Source organism: Lygodium microphyllum, chromosome 29, assembly GCF_053477565.2.
Source record: "Lygodium microphyllum isolate KBCC chromosome 29, Lygodium_microphyllum_v1.1.10, whole genome shotgun sequence".
NCBI lineage: Eukaryota > Viridiplantae > Streptophyta > Polypodiopsida > Schizaeales > Lygodiaceae > Lygodium > Lygodium microphyllum.
The window spans coordinates 2970668-2989048 of NC_141163.1; the positions used below are offsets into that span (position 1 = coordinate 2970668).

General features: G+C 40.0%; 1 protein-coding gene across 6 annotated transcripts in view; it reads left to right on the plus strand.

Annotated features, from left to right (window-relative positions):
- Positions 1-682: 682 nt before the first annotated feature.
- LOC148010315 (LRR receptor-like serine/threonine-protein kinase FEI 1) overlaps positions 683-18381 on the plus strand; it is a 96459-nt gene continuing 78760 nt past the window's right edge. For all 6 annotated transcript variants that reach the window (XR_015689468.1, XR_015689467.1, XR_015689469.1 and 3 more), the window contains exons 1-4: positions 683-822; positions 936-1079; positions 1339-1474; positions 1563-1634. Coding sequence is in view for 3 of the 6 variants with exons in the window: in XM_087671410.1 (XP_087527536.1) it covers positions 786-822; positions 936-1079; positions 1339-1474; positions 1563-1634 (389 nt within the window). In the remaining 3 variants the exon portion in view is untranslated. The remainder of the gene's footprint in view (positions 823-935; positions 1080-1338; positions 1475-1562; positions 1635-18381) is intronic.

Genomic DNA, 18381 nt, shown 5'->3' on the forward strand with positions numbered 1-18381 from the left:
ATGATGATGATGATGGCGTCCTTCTGATGTCGTAGAACCCCACATTTGCAAATGCAATGAGCAAGAAAGAACGTCCCAAATAACGAGAATAGCAGAAGATAAAAAGAGAACCTTTCTCCAACGTCTATATCCCCTTCCCCCGCCATCAGGAGACAGAGACCAGCGAAGAGACCTTGTGTTACACGATACAACTCTCTCAATTGAAGATGCTGAAACAGAGAGACTTGGTTACTTGAGTGATTCTAGCAATTGGGTTCTTCTGTATGATCAGTTTTTTAATCAGAGGTAACGGTTTTTCTAGTTCCTGCACAGAGAGAGAGAGAGAGAGAGAGAGAGAGAGAGAGAGAGAGAGAGAGAGAGGGGGGCAAATACCTCTCTTTTAGTGGCTGCAGGGGTGCTCAATGTGTGGGGAAAGCGAGACGTTTTCATCATACATTTGAGTTTATCTCCCCTCTCTCTCTCACGTTTTCATAATTGTCATCTTAATTGGTTGCATTGAAGCAGTTTTTGAGTACTGCATTGAGGGGACCATTTCACGCCCGTTACCCTTCTCCCTGAAATTCGACAATTGTCATCTCCATTGAAGCAGCTTGGAGATATATCAGCCATAGGGACATTCCAATTCCTCTCCTCTTTTTCTGAGATTTGATAATTTGTCATCTGCATTGCCTGCATTGAAGCCACTTGGAGTCGGTAATTCTGCCATTCGATCATCTGCATTTTTCTTTTCTTGAAGCAAAAGTTTGGTCAATTTTCCCCCTTCCCCCTAGAAATCTTTGCTTGTGATGGTGAGAGAGGGAGGCTTCAAGAGCTTCTATCAAGGCAAGCCGTGACAGATGTTAACTTCAGAGCTTCAAGAAGCTGTTCCTTTTGTACCCTTGCAGAGATTGAAATTTGCATTCCATTCTTTCTTATCCATCTCTGTATTGCTGCAGAGCTAGACAGACAGAACTCTTGCAAGCTTCATGAAAAGCTGCCTCTACCGAGTATGAAGAAGAAGACACATTGGAAACTTTTGCTTGTCGCGAGCTTCACAATCTTCTTCTCAGGCTATGCCGTCCAAGCTTTGACCCAGGACGGTGAGAGAGCATGTGTTTTTTATGTCATCTGCTGTCATATGATGTTCCTCGTTTAGGGGAAAATTTAACTTGATTGCTTTAATGTCCAGGAGGGAGTTCTGTCTATACGTACATTTGTGTTGGGAAAGTGTAGTTTGACATTGTGTTAATCTCACAGAATGAAATTCACACTTATTCAGCTCAATCATATTTTTTGCAGCACGATTATTATTTTTTGATTCTGGTCTGCTGCTTATGATTGTGATTTTATGTGATTCAGGCCACGCTTTGGTCAAGTTCAAAATGGGCATAAAAGGATCCGATGGAATTCTTACTCGGTGGAGAGAAGATGATGAAGATCCCTGTCACTGGCCTGGTGTCACATGTGATCCTCACACAAGAGGAGTCATATCTCTGTAAGACCCCTAAAAGACAGCATCAGTTACTAATTTATGGTCGCTGTATGAAATGTCTTAAGATATTGGCTTGTATCAATCTTTATAGGAATTTGCCATTTCGGAAGCTTTCGGGTTACATTTCACCTGCTTTAGGGAATCTGCAGCAACTCCGCAGACTGTATGCTGCTTTTTCTCCCTTTTAATCATCTATCAATACTTTTGTGGTTCATAAGGGGACTAATATTTGTCATAGACATTTGGTATGCATCAGGTGGCATCTATCTTTCCTTCAGAAAACCGAACATGTCTTGCTTTGGATTTTCCTGAATATCTAATTTATGTTGGGTGTTGGCAGGGGATTACATCACAACAGCTTGTTTAGCAACATACCACCTGCTTTGGGAAATTGTACTGGACTTAAGGCCTTGTCCATCTCTCTTTTTTTTCGTAAATTTGTCCATCTCTCTCTCTTTTTTTTTTTCGTAAATCCATCTCTCTCTCTCTCTCTCTCTCTCTCTCTCTCTCTCTCTCTCTCAAAAGTTTAATTATGTCAATTACCAAAACATAATCTTGAAACTACAGCATGATTGAGAGTACAAAAATATAGCATGGCCAAAAGTACAAACGAACTAGATGGCTTGTAGGGGAGCCGAAGAAACTGCAGTGTGCCAAGAAAGCAAATCTTGTCAAGGGAGAATATCCACCAACTCAATCATGTCGAGCTGCCAATGAAGAAGACCTCCTAGGTGGATTGTATGACTCTGCACTGCTGAAGAAGAATTGAAAGTGAATGCATTCCTCATAGACCACATGTGAAAACAACCCCAAAAGCATAGAATGTGAAAGAGCACTTTCATATCGGCCCGCATAGGATCCATGAACTTGGGATGTCCAATGATCCAGTCTTTTGGAAACATCGGTAGCCTAATCACTTGAGACCAAATGGCTGATAGCTGATAGTAAAGGCCCCTTATAGTAGGTCTGCGTGTAAAATACATTTTGACTATGAATCACTATCTAAAGGGATGGAGGGGGCAGGGAGGGAGTGACTTTTCCTTCATGGGGATCTCTCACTAAGTTTGTAATATAGTCTGACTATGCAGTGAGACATTACACCAGGCAGGACAACGGACATGCAGTAGTCTTGGATATTTGAGTAGAAACTTATGTTTGAGTCTCATTATATGAGTCAACGATCCCATGCTGAGCAGCAAGACCCACTCAAGGATGGCCCAAGTAAGAGTGACAAACATGAGTTGCGGAGTTGTTTCCTTATGGAACCAAACAATGGTGACAACACAGGCTTACCATCAGGTCATCACTGAAGACAAAGACTTTGAGATAGATAGGCCATGAACTTGTTGCAAACTTGTGAAGAATATGCAACATTTTCTGGCCTAGATATTCAATGATTTGGTAGGATGAATGGCTCAAAAAGTAACATATAGGGATCTGTCTGTGGGCTGCCACTCTCAATCCCTGCACTAGCTTTTTGCAATCACCATCATTGCCTCTCTTTCCCTGCAGCTATTGCAAACCTCTCACTAGTGTGTTTTCAGCCTCCAGCTCTTGACAGTGGCCTCCTAGTCTTGATCGCCATCACCATCACCCTCTAGAGAGCCAGGAGGACCTGCTGCTGTTACTGGACTGCCTATCGTTGTTCCAGCTGCCAGCTGTCTACTGCTTTGTTTTGCAGCGTATTACCAGCTATTGTTGTTATTGACTGTGACATGCTGCTGTTGCTTCCCTCCGGAGGTCTGCATACACCTGCATTTTCACTCTAGGAGGCTTGCTGTGATTGTTTCTAGCCTCGGTAGACTGTGATTGCTGTGTGTGGGACCTATCTCAGGTTCAACATACTCTTGGAGCTGTTTTTGGCTTCTCCAACTCCTCCTTCAGCTCACCTTGGTCCCGGGAGACATAGAGGCTTGAGGCTCCCTCGTATCACTCTTTGTTTCTATGTAGTCTTCCCTCACTGAGCATACATCAGATTGTGTTATTGTGTGTGTCGCACACTCATTGTTTTCATGGTTGCCCTACTAGGTGGTACTTGGTGCCAAAAATTGGCCTAAGACATTTTATTAGCCATAAGTGTTAGTTGGTGATACTAGCGATTTGGTGATACCTAATGCCAATCTAGGGGTTGAAGAAGACTCGAGAACTCTTGGGAGATGAATTGGCCAAGCCAATTTAATTGTTGTTTGGTTAGACTGATTTTTTGGGTACTAAAATAATTATTAAACTAATTTTCAAATTTCAAAAGCTGAAAATTAATTTAATGATGCAAATAATGCCAAAAAATGGGATTAGAAGGTTGCCACTTGGCGAAACTTCTCCATGCAAGTGGGAAAGACGTTTTTGAGGCTTGGGGGAGGGGAGAGAGAGAGAGGGTCAGGTCATTCCAGCCTTGTGTAAGCTAAGAGAGATAGAGAAAAGACTGTCATAGCTGCTGCAACAGTTGACAGGCTATTTCTAGCCAGCAAGAGACCCTCCGGAAGTTGGTGAAATGCCTTGAAGAGATTACAACAGTAGGTGACAGCAGTTTGAGGGCTGTTTCAGCCAAACGAATATCATATTTGGCATGTTCCATCAATGGAGAAAGCTTTTATGGCTGTCTAGAAAGGGTAGTAGCTGATTTTTTCCATTTTCTCGTGGATGAAGTATGAATTTTCTCTCTATTCAGCATTCTCTCTCATTCTCCAGACGTTTCCTAGCCTTGCTTTGAAGATCTTAGCATTCTTGTCCTTGGAGGCTAAGGATTGTATTTTTCTCTATTGTAAACCCTAATTTATAGCAGAATTTGGGATTTGACAATAACCTCGGGAAGCATGCCAAAAGATTGAAGCCTCAAGATGTGAATTTTTGGGAATGAGAATTAATTCTCAGCAAGATTCAAGTGAGAGACTAGTCAACATTTGAGTTTGGAGCAAATTTCATTTTCCAAGGAGTTGGTGAAGGCCAATTGCTCGAGCAAATCAGGAGGCAAATCAATTTGAAGACTTGTTGGTCATTATTGACAGCAAGGGGCTTTTTGGATTGCAAAGGGGATTGAAGGAATCCCATGGTATTTGAATTCAATTATAACTAAAGATAAAGAATACTGAAAGGGGCACCAATTTTGGGGCCAACAGGGTGTCCAATATCCAAGATTGATTGGTAAATGCTTGCGTTTCAACATTTCATTAATTATTGCTTGCTGTAATTAAGTTATAGTCAGGTTATTACCACCCCCTCTATAGAAGGAAGGTTGCTTTCATGGTTTCATTACCGGGATACCATCAAATCCTTTGAATTGCTGGGCTCGAGATACTTGATTGCAAGTTAGAAGCTTTGCATTATTGCTAAAATTGTGCTTAGCTGCTGACTACAGCAAGTATGTCTTCACATGGTGATATGAGATCAAGTGGTGCTGATGTATCTCAACTTTACATTATTGCTGAAATTGTGCTTAGCTGCTGATTACAGCAAGTATGTCTTCACATGGTGATATGGGATCAAGTGGTGGTGATGTATCTCAGCTTGGACAGTTACGTGGTGAAGGGGGAAATGTAATGTATGACCTTGGATAAGGTTCTCAGCATGGACAACAAGCTTAAAATGTGGGAAATGAATCAAATGCAAGACTTTCATGCCTCAACATACTAATGACCAGTAAGAGGGTGAAGAATTTGATGATAGGTTCAAAGATTGAATGAGGACAGTAACAAATCTCTTTGTTGAATTGGAAAAGGACCTTCAATTTACTCGATTCTTGAATGCCCCAAAGAAGGACAGCAAAGGCAAAGAGAAAAAGACACCTTCTAGAGCTTTGGGGGATAGCCAAAAGAACAAAAGGAAATGCCTCAACCTCCATTGGAGGGGTCCAAAGTTGTTGATGAGCATAAATAGTTGGTACTCGTGGGACGACAAGTGCAAATGCATGGCCAACTTGGTGGCGCCAATCCATGGGAATATAGAAAACAGGGTATTCATGAAAATGAAAGATAGCACAACAAGGATACTTTGGTGGTGACACCATTGTTCATGCAATGGTTGGTCAAGGACCGCATATGGGAATGTATGGCACGAATCCCAATGATATGCAATAGCCAATGCATGTTCTCAACACCCAATGTATCTAGATATGTCAAGTGGAATGCACAATCCCATGTATGGCAGCATAGACATGATGCCTGGGGTATAAAGTAGGCCATATGGAAATGTATTTGCACCTCTTGAAGCTTTTGGAGCACAAGGATTTAGTGTCAGTCATGCAAATGTATTTGATAGTGCTGGCTATTATGAAAATGTAGCAAGTGCACCCTTTTTATAGCAGTCTATTTATGACAATTTGACTCTAAGTAGGTTCATTTTATTCTAGCGAGTTAGAAGATAAAGGCTGATCATATGGCACGTCTTTTTATGCAGCACGTGTTGAAGTACCATAGCATGCCAGAGTTGATCATTAGTGATCAAGACCCACGGATGACCAGCTTGTTTTGGAAGGGGCTGTTTGAGAATGTAAGCACTATGTTGAAATTCTCTTCATCCTTCCATCCACAAAGTGATGGGCAGTTTGAGGAGGCTAACTCTATAGTTTTGGATCTTTTGAAGTGCTATGTATCAGATCACAAAGCGTAGTGGGAATAGTATTTGCCGTTGGTTGACTTTGTATACAATAACATGGTGCATAGTTTCACTAGAAAGGCTCCTTTTGAGGTGGTAAAGGGTCGTAAGAAAGTACTCCCTATTTTGTATACAAAGGATAAGATCTTTAAGTCTAATTGCTATATGGAGAGCATGGATGTAACTTATGAGAAGATTAAGTATACACTTTAAAGATCGCAGGATAAGCATAAGAAGATAGCTGATTGCCATAGATGTGCTTTGCAATTTGCAGAGGGTGATTATGTGTTGTGTTTTGAAAAGGCAAGGCTGAAAAATATAAAGGACAAAGAGAGATTGTACCCAAAGCTGAGTATGAGATACTATGGGATGTTTCAAGTGTTAGAGAGGATCAATGATGTATGCTATAGGTTGAAATTGCCTCCATATTGGTGGATACACAATGTCTTTCATGTGAGCTTACTAAGGTCTTTTCATGGTGATGTGCCAAAGGATGCATCTATTGAAATTCAATTGGAGTTTGAGGAGCTGGATAAGATATTGGTATCTAAGTAGATATTGGCATATAAAGAGTGAAAGATCAAAGATAAGGTTTTCAAACAGTATTTGGTGAAGTTTCAGAACTATTCACCAATGGATGCCAAATGGATGGAGAAGGATGACTATGCAGACTATCCTTAGTTGTTGCAGCTTTACCTTGACGCTTTTCAATTAGAGTTGACTTTGGATTGGGCTCAGCTAGGTTTAGCAGAGTAGGGGGTCCAAAGTATTACCTGATGCTTGTGAGGGAGCTAGCATTGCCGTTGATGTTGCAGCTATGGTTTATGCTATACTATGGTTTGATTTTGCCAGATAAGTTGAGCTCATGAGGAATGGATGTGTCCCATGATATTTTGGCAATGCTCTTGAGATTTTTGGTGAGTCTTATGCTATGTTATGCTCGTTAGTAATTTTTAGCTTGTGTTTGATACATAGTATAGGGGAGTTTCGGAAACGAGAAAAATGAAAACGAAAAAAATCGGAGTTTTGGAAATTTTGAAAACGAGGGAACAATGTTTGAGATTGTACACTAAAATATATCAATGCCTACAATAATACATACCCAAATTTTATATAAAACTTTAAGTCTTTATGTCATATGATTGAAATCATGATTCATTACACGTGTCATGACTCATGAGTAAACAGTCAAGACTCAAATGGTTAAAACTTAAGACAACTTAATACAATTAAGACCCAATTTTCAAAACTAAAGACAACAAAATGAATTATAATTTATAACTCGTGAATCATCTATGGTCCAAAGAGCAGTGAAAACTAACATAAAGAATAGTGGAACCAAGATGCATGATAAGTAAAATCAAGATATAATGATACATATAACTATGTCATGTGAATAATTGTTCCAAACTCGAAAGTCCAGTGAGCATTGAGCATTGGATACCAGTAAATATTGAGTAATAAGTATCAATATCAATGAACAATTGGCAATTGTAGTCTACAATGCTTAATTGACTCTTGAGTATAATGAGTCATGACTTATCTGAACTCCAAGGATTTGTGTACAATCTTCTTGTTTGACTCCAAGGACCTTGATCGAGAAGATGATGAAGCAACTCAGCCTCAGCCTCAAACTCTGGCTTAAACTTTGCCTGTGATGCACGACCACGTGCGGCCCTTGCTCGAGTGGCTCTAGCTCTCCTTTATGTACGAGTCTCATTCTCTGGTGCTGATAGCTCCTTATAGAGCATTGAGTAGATATCCCGCTTCTCTTGCGGTATGTGTGGGATGTTATGCACCTTCTCTATATCAAACTTGTGGACATTCACATGTTAAGCTGAACAAGACAAAGATATGAGAGAAGATTCAACATGTTTAATGTTCATATATATTACAATTTACAATCCAATTTCCAAGTAGTGACAAGTGTCAAGGTTAAAAAGTACTATTTATTACCAATTTACTTGTGAAGGCTCAAGGGATAGAGCGGTTCTCTCAAGAAGTTGGAGGTTGCAATGACAAAATAATAAATGCTCCAACTGGGCCGTTGTGAGCTTGTTTCTCTTTTTGGTATGGAATAGGATCTATGTGCTCCAATGTCTCTTAGCAGGCTCTGAACTATAATCTTGCGAGAGGGTACAAATAGCAATGCAATTATATTCAAATTTAAGAGATTGAGATAAGGTAATTGCTAATAAGCAAGCCGCAAAATCAACATTTAAGTAGGCAGTAGTCCTTGGACTTCAATCTTGCGAGAGAAGACGAATGTCAATGTGTTTCTATTCAAATTTAAGAGATTGAGGCTAAGTAATTGCTTATAAGCAAGCCACAAAATCAACATTTAAGTAGGCAATAGATTATAGCATTTGTTATCTAGGTTGCATAATGCATTAGATTATCAAGATTCAAAACATAAAGTTCACTAGTTACATACTCTCAGCAGGCTCTAAATTACAATCTTGTGAGAGGACATGAATATGAATGAAAATGCATTGCTATTCAAATTTAAGAGATTGAGGTTAGGTAATTGGTAATAGGCAAGCCATAAAATCAATATTTAAGTAGGCAATAGATTATAGAACTTTTTATCTAAGTTATATAATACATTGGATTATTAAGATTCAAAATATAAAAGTCGCTAGTCACATGTCAAAGTAGGAGCACAATTGCCGTATTTTTTCCACCAAGAGATAGACTGAAGTTGTCTCTTGAAGCCTAGCTGCAGTCGGTCGAAATGAAGAAAATGATTGTGGAATGCTAGGAAATCATTCTCTACTCTCCTTCTTATATCTAGGTCATCTCTTTTGAGGTGTTTCATGTACTTCATGAGGCCCTTCTTCAACTCCTTGCTAGTGTATTGCTCCTCATTGTACCAAATGGGATGCAAGATATGTGTAACAGTATAGATTGGTTTATGAAACCAATCCCATCTTGCATTCCACAATGCACGAATCTTATCAATCCTCAAGAGCGAAGGATGATGAAACAGAGGTAAAATAAGTTAGAAACTTAGAAGTTAGAATAATCATTAATGAGCCGTTAACACTAAATAATTATCCATATAAAAGTTAAACAATAACTTACTTGTCTTGGGACAAAAAGTTGTTGCGAAGCAAGGCCTCACTGATTTTATCCATATACTTGTATAAAAGGCCTAAAGTACTCCTCTCCATATCAATGATGCATAATACAATATAAATATGAGGGAGACTAGCCTTTGGAAACTCTCTCTCATTCCATGTGAGATACTCTTGGCATGCAATGGTTTGTATTAAATTTAAAAACCTCTCCAATACAATAAATATACAAGGAAATCTAGTGGCATATGGCTTCAATAGCTCATGGCATATGGCTTCAATAGCTCATGTGTGCTATTGGCTCGAAACATACTTGTGAGACAGATGGCTTGTTCTTCACAAATCTTATTATGCTTGTTGCCGTCTTGAAAATGTTATCCATCCAAGATATTTTCCCAACATCTTTAATAAACAAATCAAGGCAATGAGATGTACATGGATGGAGTCCATGTTATGCCAGGAAACTCCTTCTCAAGTATATGTTCCATAGACACAAAATTGCTTTCATTATCTATTACCACCTACACCACAATTTGGACTTTCATAATGATATGTTGCATGTGCTTCCAAATGAAAGCTCATGTGATGGTAAGACCTGAGGTAGAGGCATTGATGGCCTTAATGAACATGGTGTCCTTGTATAAAGATACTAAAACATTGTATACATTCGTTCCGACCATCCATTGCATAATATTGTGCATTCATATTTCACCTATGTCTCCTTCAAGGCCTCCAATTGAGCTTCTATGGATGTTTTTTTCTTTCGAAGCTTCCGTGTGTGTAATGCATCTGTGAATGGGCCTTTCCACTCACACCCTATGCAGTTCATTGCCTTGATTGTCTTTTTCCATTGATATGTAGTGGCTACATTGATAGGGATAGCATACCAAATAAATAAGCATGTGAGTTCCCTAGTTGCCTTCACAATTGTGTGCCTCTAAAGTCCTGCATGGATACTTGCACTATACAAGGAGTCCCTTTATCCACCACCACTCAAAGATAGCAACATGGCCATTTTTGCACTTTGACTTGATGTCGATATGGATATACTTATTTTTGTGTTAGATATGCTAAATGCCCCACCCTCATAAGTGCCACCAATGATCCATGGTGCTCAAAGTTGTAAGGCTCCCATTACGAGGAGAAGCCATATGTGAGTCGGGATATTGGTTGAGTCCTAACTTATATGTCAGATGAGGTCTATATGACCGGATGGCAAAAAGGTGACCGTTGTGGGTCTAATTTTTGGGTTAGATGGAGTAGTTAAGCTGGTAGCAACTCGAGGTACATTGCATGGAGTTGCGGGGTTAAGGAGTTAGCAGGGGCCCTAGCCAACAGTAAAGGAAATATTCCCTAGCCATCTAGTGGAGGTGCATATGGAAGATCAACAGATACATATGCATATGGAAGGTCAACAAACACAGGTTTATATGGAAGGTTATTCATCATGATCCCCTTCACAGGCTATAAAAGCTAAAACTCTTCATAGCCATCAATCATCTATCTTTCACCCAGTCAGAGTTGTTCCAGCTAGCCTTAAGCTCTTCACCTATCTTCTGTCTAGATCTCTATCTAAGCTTCGCAGTGGAAGCGCACGGGTGGACAGAGCCATCTTTGTATCAGTTGTTTGGAGCTAAAGAATTTACTTAATTCTTCTCTTATCTATTGTGTACTCTTTACCTCTTTCTCAGATTCTGTTTGCTGCGCCGTGTAATTTTTTACATAGTATTAGAGCCTAGGGGGCTCTAGGGATCGAAGAGTGCGCAAGAGGCAAAGGCTTTAACAACAAAGAGAAACTATGTTGACTTCCGGAAGCGGTGCAGGAGGTGGTGCTGCTGTACTGGCTATTCAAACACTGAGGATTCGTCCACCAACCTTCAGCGAAGGCAAGTTAGATGGTACAAATTACACTTTGTGAAAGTTTAAAATTACAACTATCCTTGATTCTTATGAGATTTTGGAGATTGTGCTGGGGACTGACACAGGACCACAGCCTATCCTTGTTCCATGAGATTCTAGTGTGATGATTCCTCCGAATGCAGATATTCTACGAGCTTGGAAATGAAGAAATGCAGATGCATTGTGCGCCTTAGTTACAAGGTGTTCTGACTTTGATTCAGCATACAACCAAAGCATCAGAGGCTTAGAATGTACTGAGGAGTCAGTATGAAACGCAAAACCAAACAAGGATTCAAAACTTTGAGAATCAACTAGCAGCGGAGAAGTTTGTTGAAGGAGAGATGACTGAAGCATTTATCACTTGGATTAAGAATCTGTGCGACTAGATGGCTGGCGTTGGGATACAAAAGACTAGTGAGGAGCTAGCTCGGAGGTGTCTTCGGATTTGTCTACAAAAGTTTAATGGACTAGTAACTGCCCTTAATACTCAGGTGAGACCTCAAGGAGTTTTGTGCATTATTGATGGAGGAGGAGTTGAGGTTGAAAGCCCGAGAAGAAAGCAGCAATGGAGATGTTGCATTCTTTGCCAATGCAAAAGGCAAAGGTGGTTCCTCCACAAAAAATGATAGTGACAAAAAGAAGAAGGGCGGTAATAAGAAGTTTCAAGGAGAGTGCTTCTACTACAAAAAGAAAGAACGTATAATCGCAGATTGTCGTGCCAAGAAGATAGATGAAAATAATGATATCCTTAAAAGTAAAGGAAAAGAGATAGCCAATGCGGCTGAAGTAGAGTTGGAGTTACTCATGGCAACCATTGACGAAGTGCGCTCCTCGGCGCAAGAAGAATCTACCACTGACTCATGGGTATTGGATAGTGGGGCCTCTCGTCACATGACCAACAAGAAAGGTCTATTCAGTTCTATGCAGCTTCTACAAGAATCCGTCACTGTGACAGTACTATTTCTTTTGTTGTTGCAAATGGTGAAGTCAAAAGGCTTTCAAATGTGTTGTATGTTCCCGAAATTAGGAGAAATCTGTTATTAGTTGCTGCCATAACCGATCTTGGTCATGAAGTGAGGTTTAAGAAGACAGGTGTAGAAATTCTCGACAGTGTTGGCAAAGTTGTTGGCAAAGGAGAAAAAATAAATAACCTTTATGAGCTAAGTACTCTTACAGCCACCGCTAGAGTGGGCACAAGTAAGCTTTGATATGAAAGGTTTGGACTCATCGGATTTGAAGTGTTGAAGGAGATGCACAAGCAAGGTATGGTTGCTCATCTACCTCAGTGATTGAATTGAAGGAACCATGTGAAGCTTGTATGATGGGCAAGCAATAGAGAAAGGCATTTCCACGGGAAAGTAATAATAGAGCAGAGGCTCCTCTAGAGTTGTTGCATGCTGACTTGTGCAGTAAGATACCTATATAGGCCTTGGGGGGATTTTTTTATTTTATGTTGATTATCGATGACTATAGTAGAAAGATGTGGGTGTACTTACTTCGTAATAATGCTTAAGCTTTTGGTAAGTTTAAAAAATGACTAAAACTTGTTGAGAATGAAACATGGAAAAGTGTAAAGAAATTTAGAACAGATGGTGGTGGTGAGTTCAACTCAAAGGAGTTTGAAGAATTTTGCAAGAGCAAAGGGATTAAGCGTTAGTTGACAACGCCCTCACACACCTCAGCAGAACAGTGTTGTGGAACGCAGGAATCGTACCATTGTGGAGATAGCAAGATGCGCTAAAGGGCAAGGAATTGCCTAACCATTTTTGGGTTGAAGCTGAAGCTGTTAATATTGCAGTCTATATTCTAAATCGGAGCTACACAAAGGCTCTCAAGGGAAAAACACCTCATGAGGCTTACATTGGTAAGAAAGCATCTGTCTCATATTTCAGAATTTTTGGATGTGAATGTTATGCACATATTTCAGATGAGAAGAGAAACAAGTTAAATTATATGACCAAGAGGCAAAGAAGATCATCGTGAGTCGTAATGTGGTGTTTAAGGAGCAGCTGTATACAGTGGAGGAGGTGAAGGCAAGTTCTTCCACTTTATCATCAAGCGAAGTAGTCCACTATGAACCTGTTCCAAGAGCTGTCCCTATCCTTAAGGAGAAGGAAGCATCATATTCAAATGATGAGGAAAAAGTTCACCAACCTGACATCACCCCACTGGAAAAGCCATTGCCACGTTGGGTGAAGCAGCTCTATGACCACAATAATCCTATGTCTACATCTATTGAGGAGAAGACAAACGGGGACCAAGGAGGTCTCAGAGAATAGAGGAGCGAAGGAGGGCTTTTTGACTCACATAGTCAATATGGCCTTGATGGTTGAGATTATGAGAGAAGTAAAGGAGCCAACTGACTTAGAAGAAGCACTTGCAGATTTAGTATGGAAGGCAGCTATGCAAGCCGAGTATGATAGCAAAATGAAGAATGACACTTGGGAGCTAGTGGATCGGCTAGCAAAGCAGAAGGTTATTGGTATAAAGTGGATTTGGAAGGTAAAGTACAAGGCTGATGGTACCTTAGAAAAGTACAAAGCCAGACTGGTTGCACAGGGATTTTCACAAGTTGAAGGGTTTGTTTTTCAAGAGTCATTTGCTGCCAACTGCTAGAATGACTACTATTCGCACAGTACTTGCAGTGGCCGCCCACAAGTAGTGGCCAGTTTACCAAATGGATGTTAAGTCAGCGTTCTTAAATGGTGACCTCAAGGAGGAGGTGTACGTGGCTTAGCCACGAGGGTTTAAGGTATCCCATTCTGAGAAAAAAGTGTGTAAGCTGAAGAAGGCATTGTATGGGCTGAAACAAGTTCCTAGAGCATGGTACCAGTGCATAGATAAGTTCTTTTTAAGCTTAAACTTCAAAAGATGTGCCTTAGATGCTAACTTGTATGTTTATAGGGATGGTGAAAGTTTATAGTGATTGTTCTATATGTGGACGATCTTCTTGTTACAGGTGACTATGAAGATATGATCAATCAAACTCAAAAGGCTTTGAGTTCTAAGTTTGAAATGACAGACTTGGGCTTGCTGTACTATTGTTTGGGGATTGAAGTCTGGCAAGAGCGAGGAAAGATCTTCATCTCTCAGAAGAAGTATGCATGGGAGATCTTGAAGGCATTTGGCATGACCAAGTGCAAGGAGATAGCTACACCTATGGAGGTGAATGCAGGGTTATCCGTTGAGGATACATCAGCACTAGCAGACATTGGGAGGTACAGGAGGTTGGTTGCCAGTCTGATCTACTTATGTAACACCAGACCAGATATCAGTTTTGCTGTTGGTGTTTTGAGCAGGTTTTCAAACAAATCTCATGAGAGTCATTGGAAAGTTGGGATATGGGTACTCAGATACTTGAAGGAAACTCTTGACTATGATATTACGTACAGTTTCAGAACTTCTCTTGTGGGGAACTGTGACTCAGATTGAGCAGGAGACAATGATTCTAGGAAGTCAGTTTCTGATTATTGTTTCTCTTTGGGTTCAGAAATTTTCTCTTGGATTAGTAAGAAGCAACCAACAGTAGCTTTGTCTTCTACCAAAGCAAAGCACAAGGCAGCTTGTTTTGTTGCATGTAAAGCAGTATGGTTGAGAAGGATCCTATTGCATATGGGAGTGTAGGATGAAGAACCAATTGTGCTGAGATGTGACAATTAGAGTTGCACCAAGTTGCATCACCATTGCCAAAAATCCAGTGTTTCATCTGCGCACCAAATATATAGAGATTGAGTATCACTATGTGGGTGATTTGATGGAGGATGGGATAGTGGAATTGGTCTACTGTCCAACAGAGGAGAATGAAGTAGATATCTTCACCAAAGCACTTACAAAGAATCTGCTTCAAGTTCATCTTCAGAGACTCGGCATTGAGCCGAGGAGATAGTTCACTTGTGGAGGTGGACATTGGGGGGGGATGTTAGATATGCTCAATGCTCCACCCTCATAAGGTGCCACCAATGATCCACGGTGCTCAAAGTTGTAAGGCCCCCATTATGAGGAGAAGCCATATGTGAGCCTGGATATTTGTTGAGTTCTGACTTGTATGCGAGATGAGGTGTATGTGACTAGATAGCAAAAAGGTGACCATTGTGGATCTAATCTTTGGGTTAGACAGAGTAGTTAAGTTGGTAGCAACTCGAGGCACATTGCATCGAGTTGCGGGATAAGGGAGTTAGCAGGGGCCCTAGCCAATGGTAAAGGGAATATTCCCTAGCCATCTAGTGGAGACGCACATGGAAGATCAACAGATACATGTGTACATGGAAGGTCAACAGACGTGTATATGGAAGGTCATCATCATGACCCCCTTCGCAGGCTATAAAAGCTAAATTCCTTCACAGCCATCAATCATCTATCTTTCACCCAGTCAGAGTTGTTCCAGCTAGCCTTAAGCTCTTCATCTATCTTCTGTCTAGATCGCTATCTAAGCTTCGCAGTGGAAGCACACGGGTGGACAGAGCCATCTTTGTATCAGTTGTTTGGAGCTAAAAAATTTACTTATTCTTCTCTTATCTGTTGTGTACTCTCTATCTCTTTCTCAAATTGTGTTTGTTGTGTTGTGTAATTTTTTACATTTTGATGGGCCACTATCACCTTCAATTTGGCTAGCGCCACTAGGTCCATTAGCCTCTCCTTGCCCCACTTGTGCTACATTAGCCCGATGTGTTGGATGAGAGGATTCTATCTACTTCTCCATTTGGAGTGAAATTTCTATCTATATCAATCCACTGCTTTAGGATCCACAATATTTTAGGATTAGTCCTCAACATGGGATATTCATGGGTGTACTAATAATGATAAGAGATCTCTACCACATATTTTATTATTTCTTAACAACGGGATATTCTTGGGTGTACTAATCAATGAGAAGATATATCTAATGCTTTTTCTCTCTATGCCAATTCCTTATCAAGATAGATAAGTTTTCATAAAATAGGAAAGTATATTACTCCATCACAATTGATGATGCTTGGGATTTGGCATTTAGTGGTACTTAATTCCAATCCAGGGGTTGAAGAAGACTTAGGAACACTTGGGAGTTGAATTGGCCTAGCCAATTTAATTGTTGGTTGGTTAGACTAAATTTTTGGGTATTAAAATAATTATTATACTAATTTTCAAATTTCAAAAGCTGAAAATTAATTTAATAATGCAGATAATGCCAAAAAATGGGATTAGAAGGTTGCCACTTAGCAAAACTTTTCCATGCAAGTGGAAAAGACGTTTTTGAGACTGTGGGGGAGAGAGAGAGAGGGTCATTCCATCCTTGTGCAAGTTGAGAGAGACAGAGAAAAGGCTGTCATAGTTGTTGCAATAGTTGACAAGCCGTTTCTACCTAGCAAGAGACCCTCTGGAAGCTGGTGACATGCCTTGAAGAGATTGCAACAGTAGGTGACAACAGTTTGAGGGCTGTCTCAGGCAAACAAATATTATATTTGGTGTGTTCCATCAATGGAGAAAGCTTTTATGGTTGTTTAGAAAGGGTAGTAGCTAGTTTTTTTCTATTTTCTTGTAACGGACTGAATTTTCTCTCTATTCAGGATTCTCTCTCATTCTCTAGCCATGGAGCCTTGCTCCAAAGATCTCAGCATTCTACTCCTTGGAGGCTGAGAAATTGTATTTTTCTTTGCTGTAAAACCTAATTTACAATAGAAATTAGGGTTTGATAGCAACCTTGGGAAGTGTGATTGCCAGAAGATTAAAGCCTCAAGACTTGAACTTTTAGGATTGAGAATTAAGTCTCAACAAGATTCAAGTGAGGGGCCAACGAACATTCGAATTTGGGGCAAATTTCATTTCCCAAGCAGTCAGTGAAGGCCAATTACGTGATTAAATCAAATTGAAGATTTGCTTGTCATTATTGACATCAAGGGATTTTTGGATGGCGAAGGGGATTGAAGGAATTCCATTGTATTTGAATTCAATTACAATTAAAGATAAAGAAATACCGAAAAGGGCGTTGGTTTTGGGGCCAATAAGGTATTCAATGTCCAAGATTGTTTGGTAAATGTCCAAGAAATACCAAAAGGGGCATTGTTTTTGGGGCCAATAGGGTGTCCAATGTCCAAGATTGATTGGTAAATATTTGTGTTTCAGTATTTTATTAATTATTGCTTGTTGTAATTAAGTTATAATCAGGTTATTACCACCCTCTATGGAAGAAGGCTGGTTTTACATTGTCAAGCTCATGCAAGGTCTATTGCCTAAGTTCACTCTTAATTGCCAACACTTTGACCTTTCATTACACACATGGCGTTACCTTTGGATATGAAGCATCTTAGCCATTGATGAGAAGGCTCTCAATTACAACACTTTGGCCTTGCGTTACACACATTGTTTGGCTGTGGTGAAGTTACTTTCAAATGAGGAGTGCCTTTGGCATTGATGAATAGATGGAGGCAAAGTACAGCCTAATGGCCTATATCTAATGGCCCAGTCTCTCTACCAAGTGATTGTTGAGGGAGTTTCATTGCACACATGGTTTAGCTGTGATGAAGTCACCTTTGAATGAGGAGTGCTCTGGCTTTGGTGTTTTAGGCTAAGCAACCTTGGTCATGATTTTGTTTATGGGTTATTGTATCACTAATTGGATGATGGTTCTTAACAGCTGCGGCCAGCTAGGGATGTGCGCCGAGCCTATGATTTGCGGAGACAACATTGTATACCATTTTCATAGTAGTTGACTCGTAAGCTAAGAGATCACTAAGGTTGATTTACCTTGACTTGAGTGGTAAATCATCTACACCATGAATGAATGGATCACAATATTGTCTTTCATTTTTGGATGATTTTTACTGTTATATATGGGTGTATTGGTGAATCACTAAATGGATCACAATACTCCTTTCCCACCATAAATGATTTTTCCCATTGTATGTATCAACATGGAATGGAAGCAAAGAGATAGAGCTGTGGTAAACACAAAGAATTAAACAAAAGAACAAGAACACATAAACTCAAAGATAATGAACTCAGGAAGTGGAATCCATATACCAAGGCACAGGAGTATGTATAAAGGCATGAGTTGTGGGCGACTAATAGAGTGCTCGCCATCTCCCTTTCTCCAATAGGATATAGTGTGCTCGTATGAATGAACATGAAGTGGAGGAGAGGCCACAATATGCCGTAAAAAGTAGGCTGACCAACATTAAGTATGTTGCTCTTAGAAATGAAACACACTCTCACAATAAGTTTGTACACCCAAGATATGTGCATTGCTAGTATCCTCTCTCAGATAATGGGTGATAAGTATAATACAATATATACTAATGAAAGGCACACTGTAGTACACACAACAATGACAATCAAATAGGACAATGGATACCTAAGCAATGGGTAATC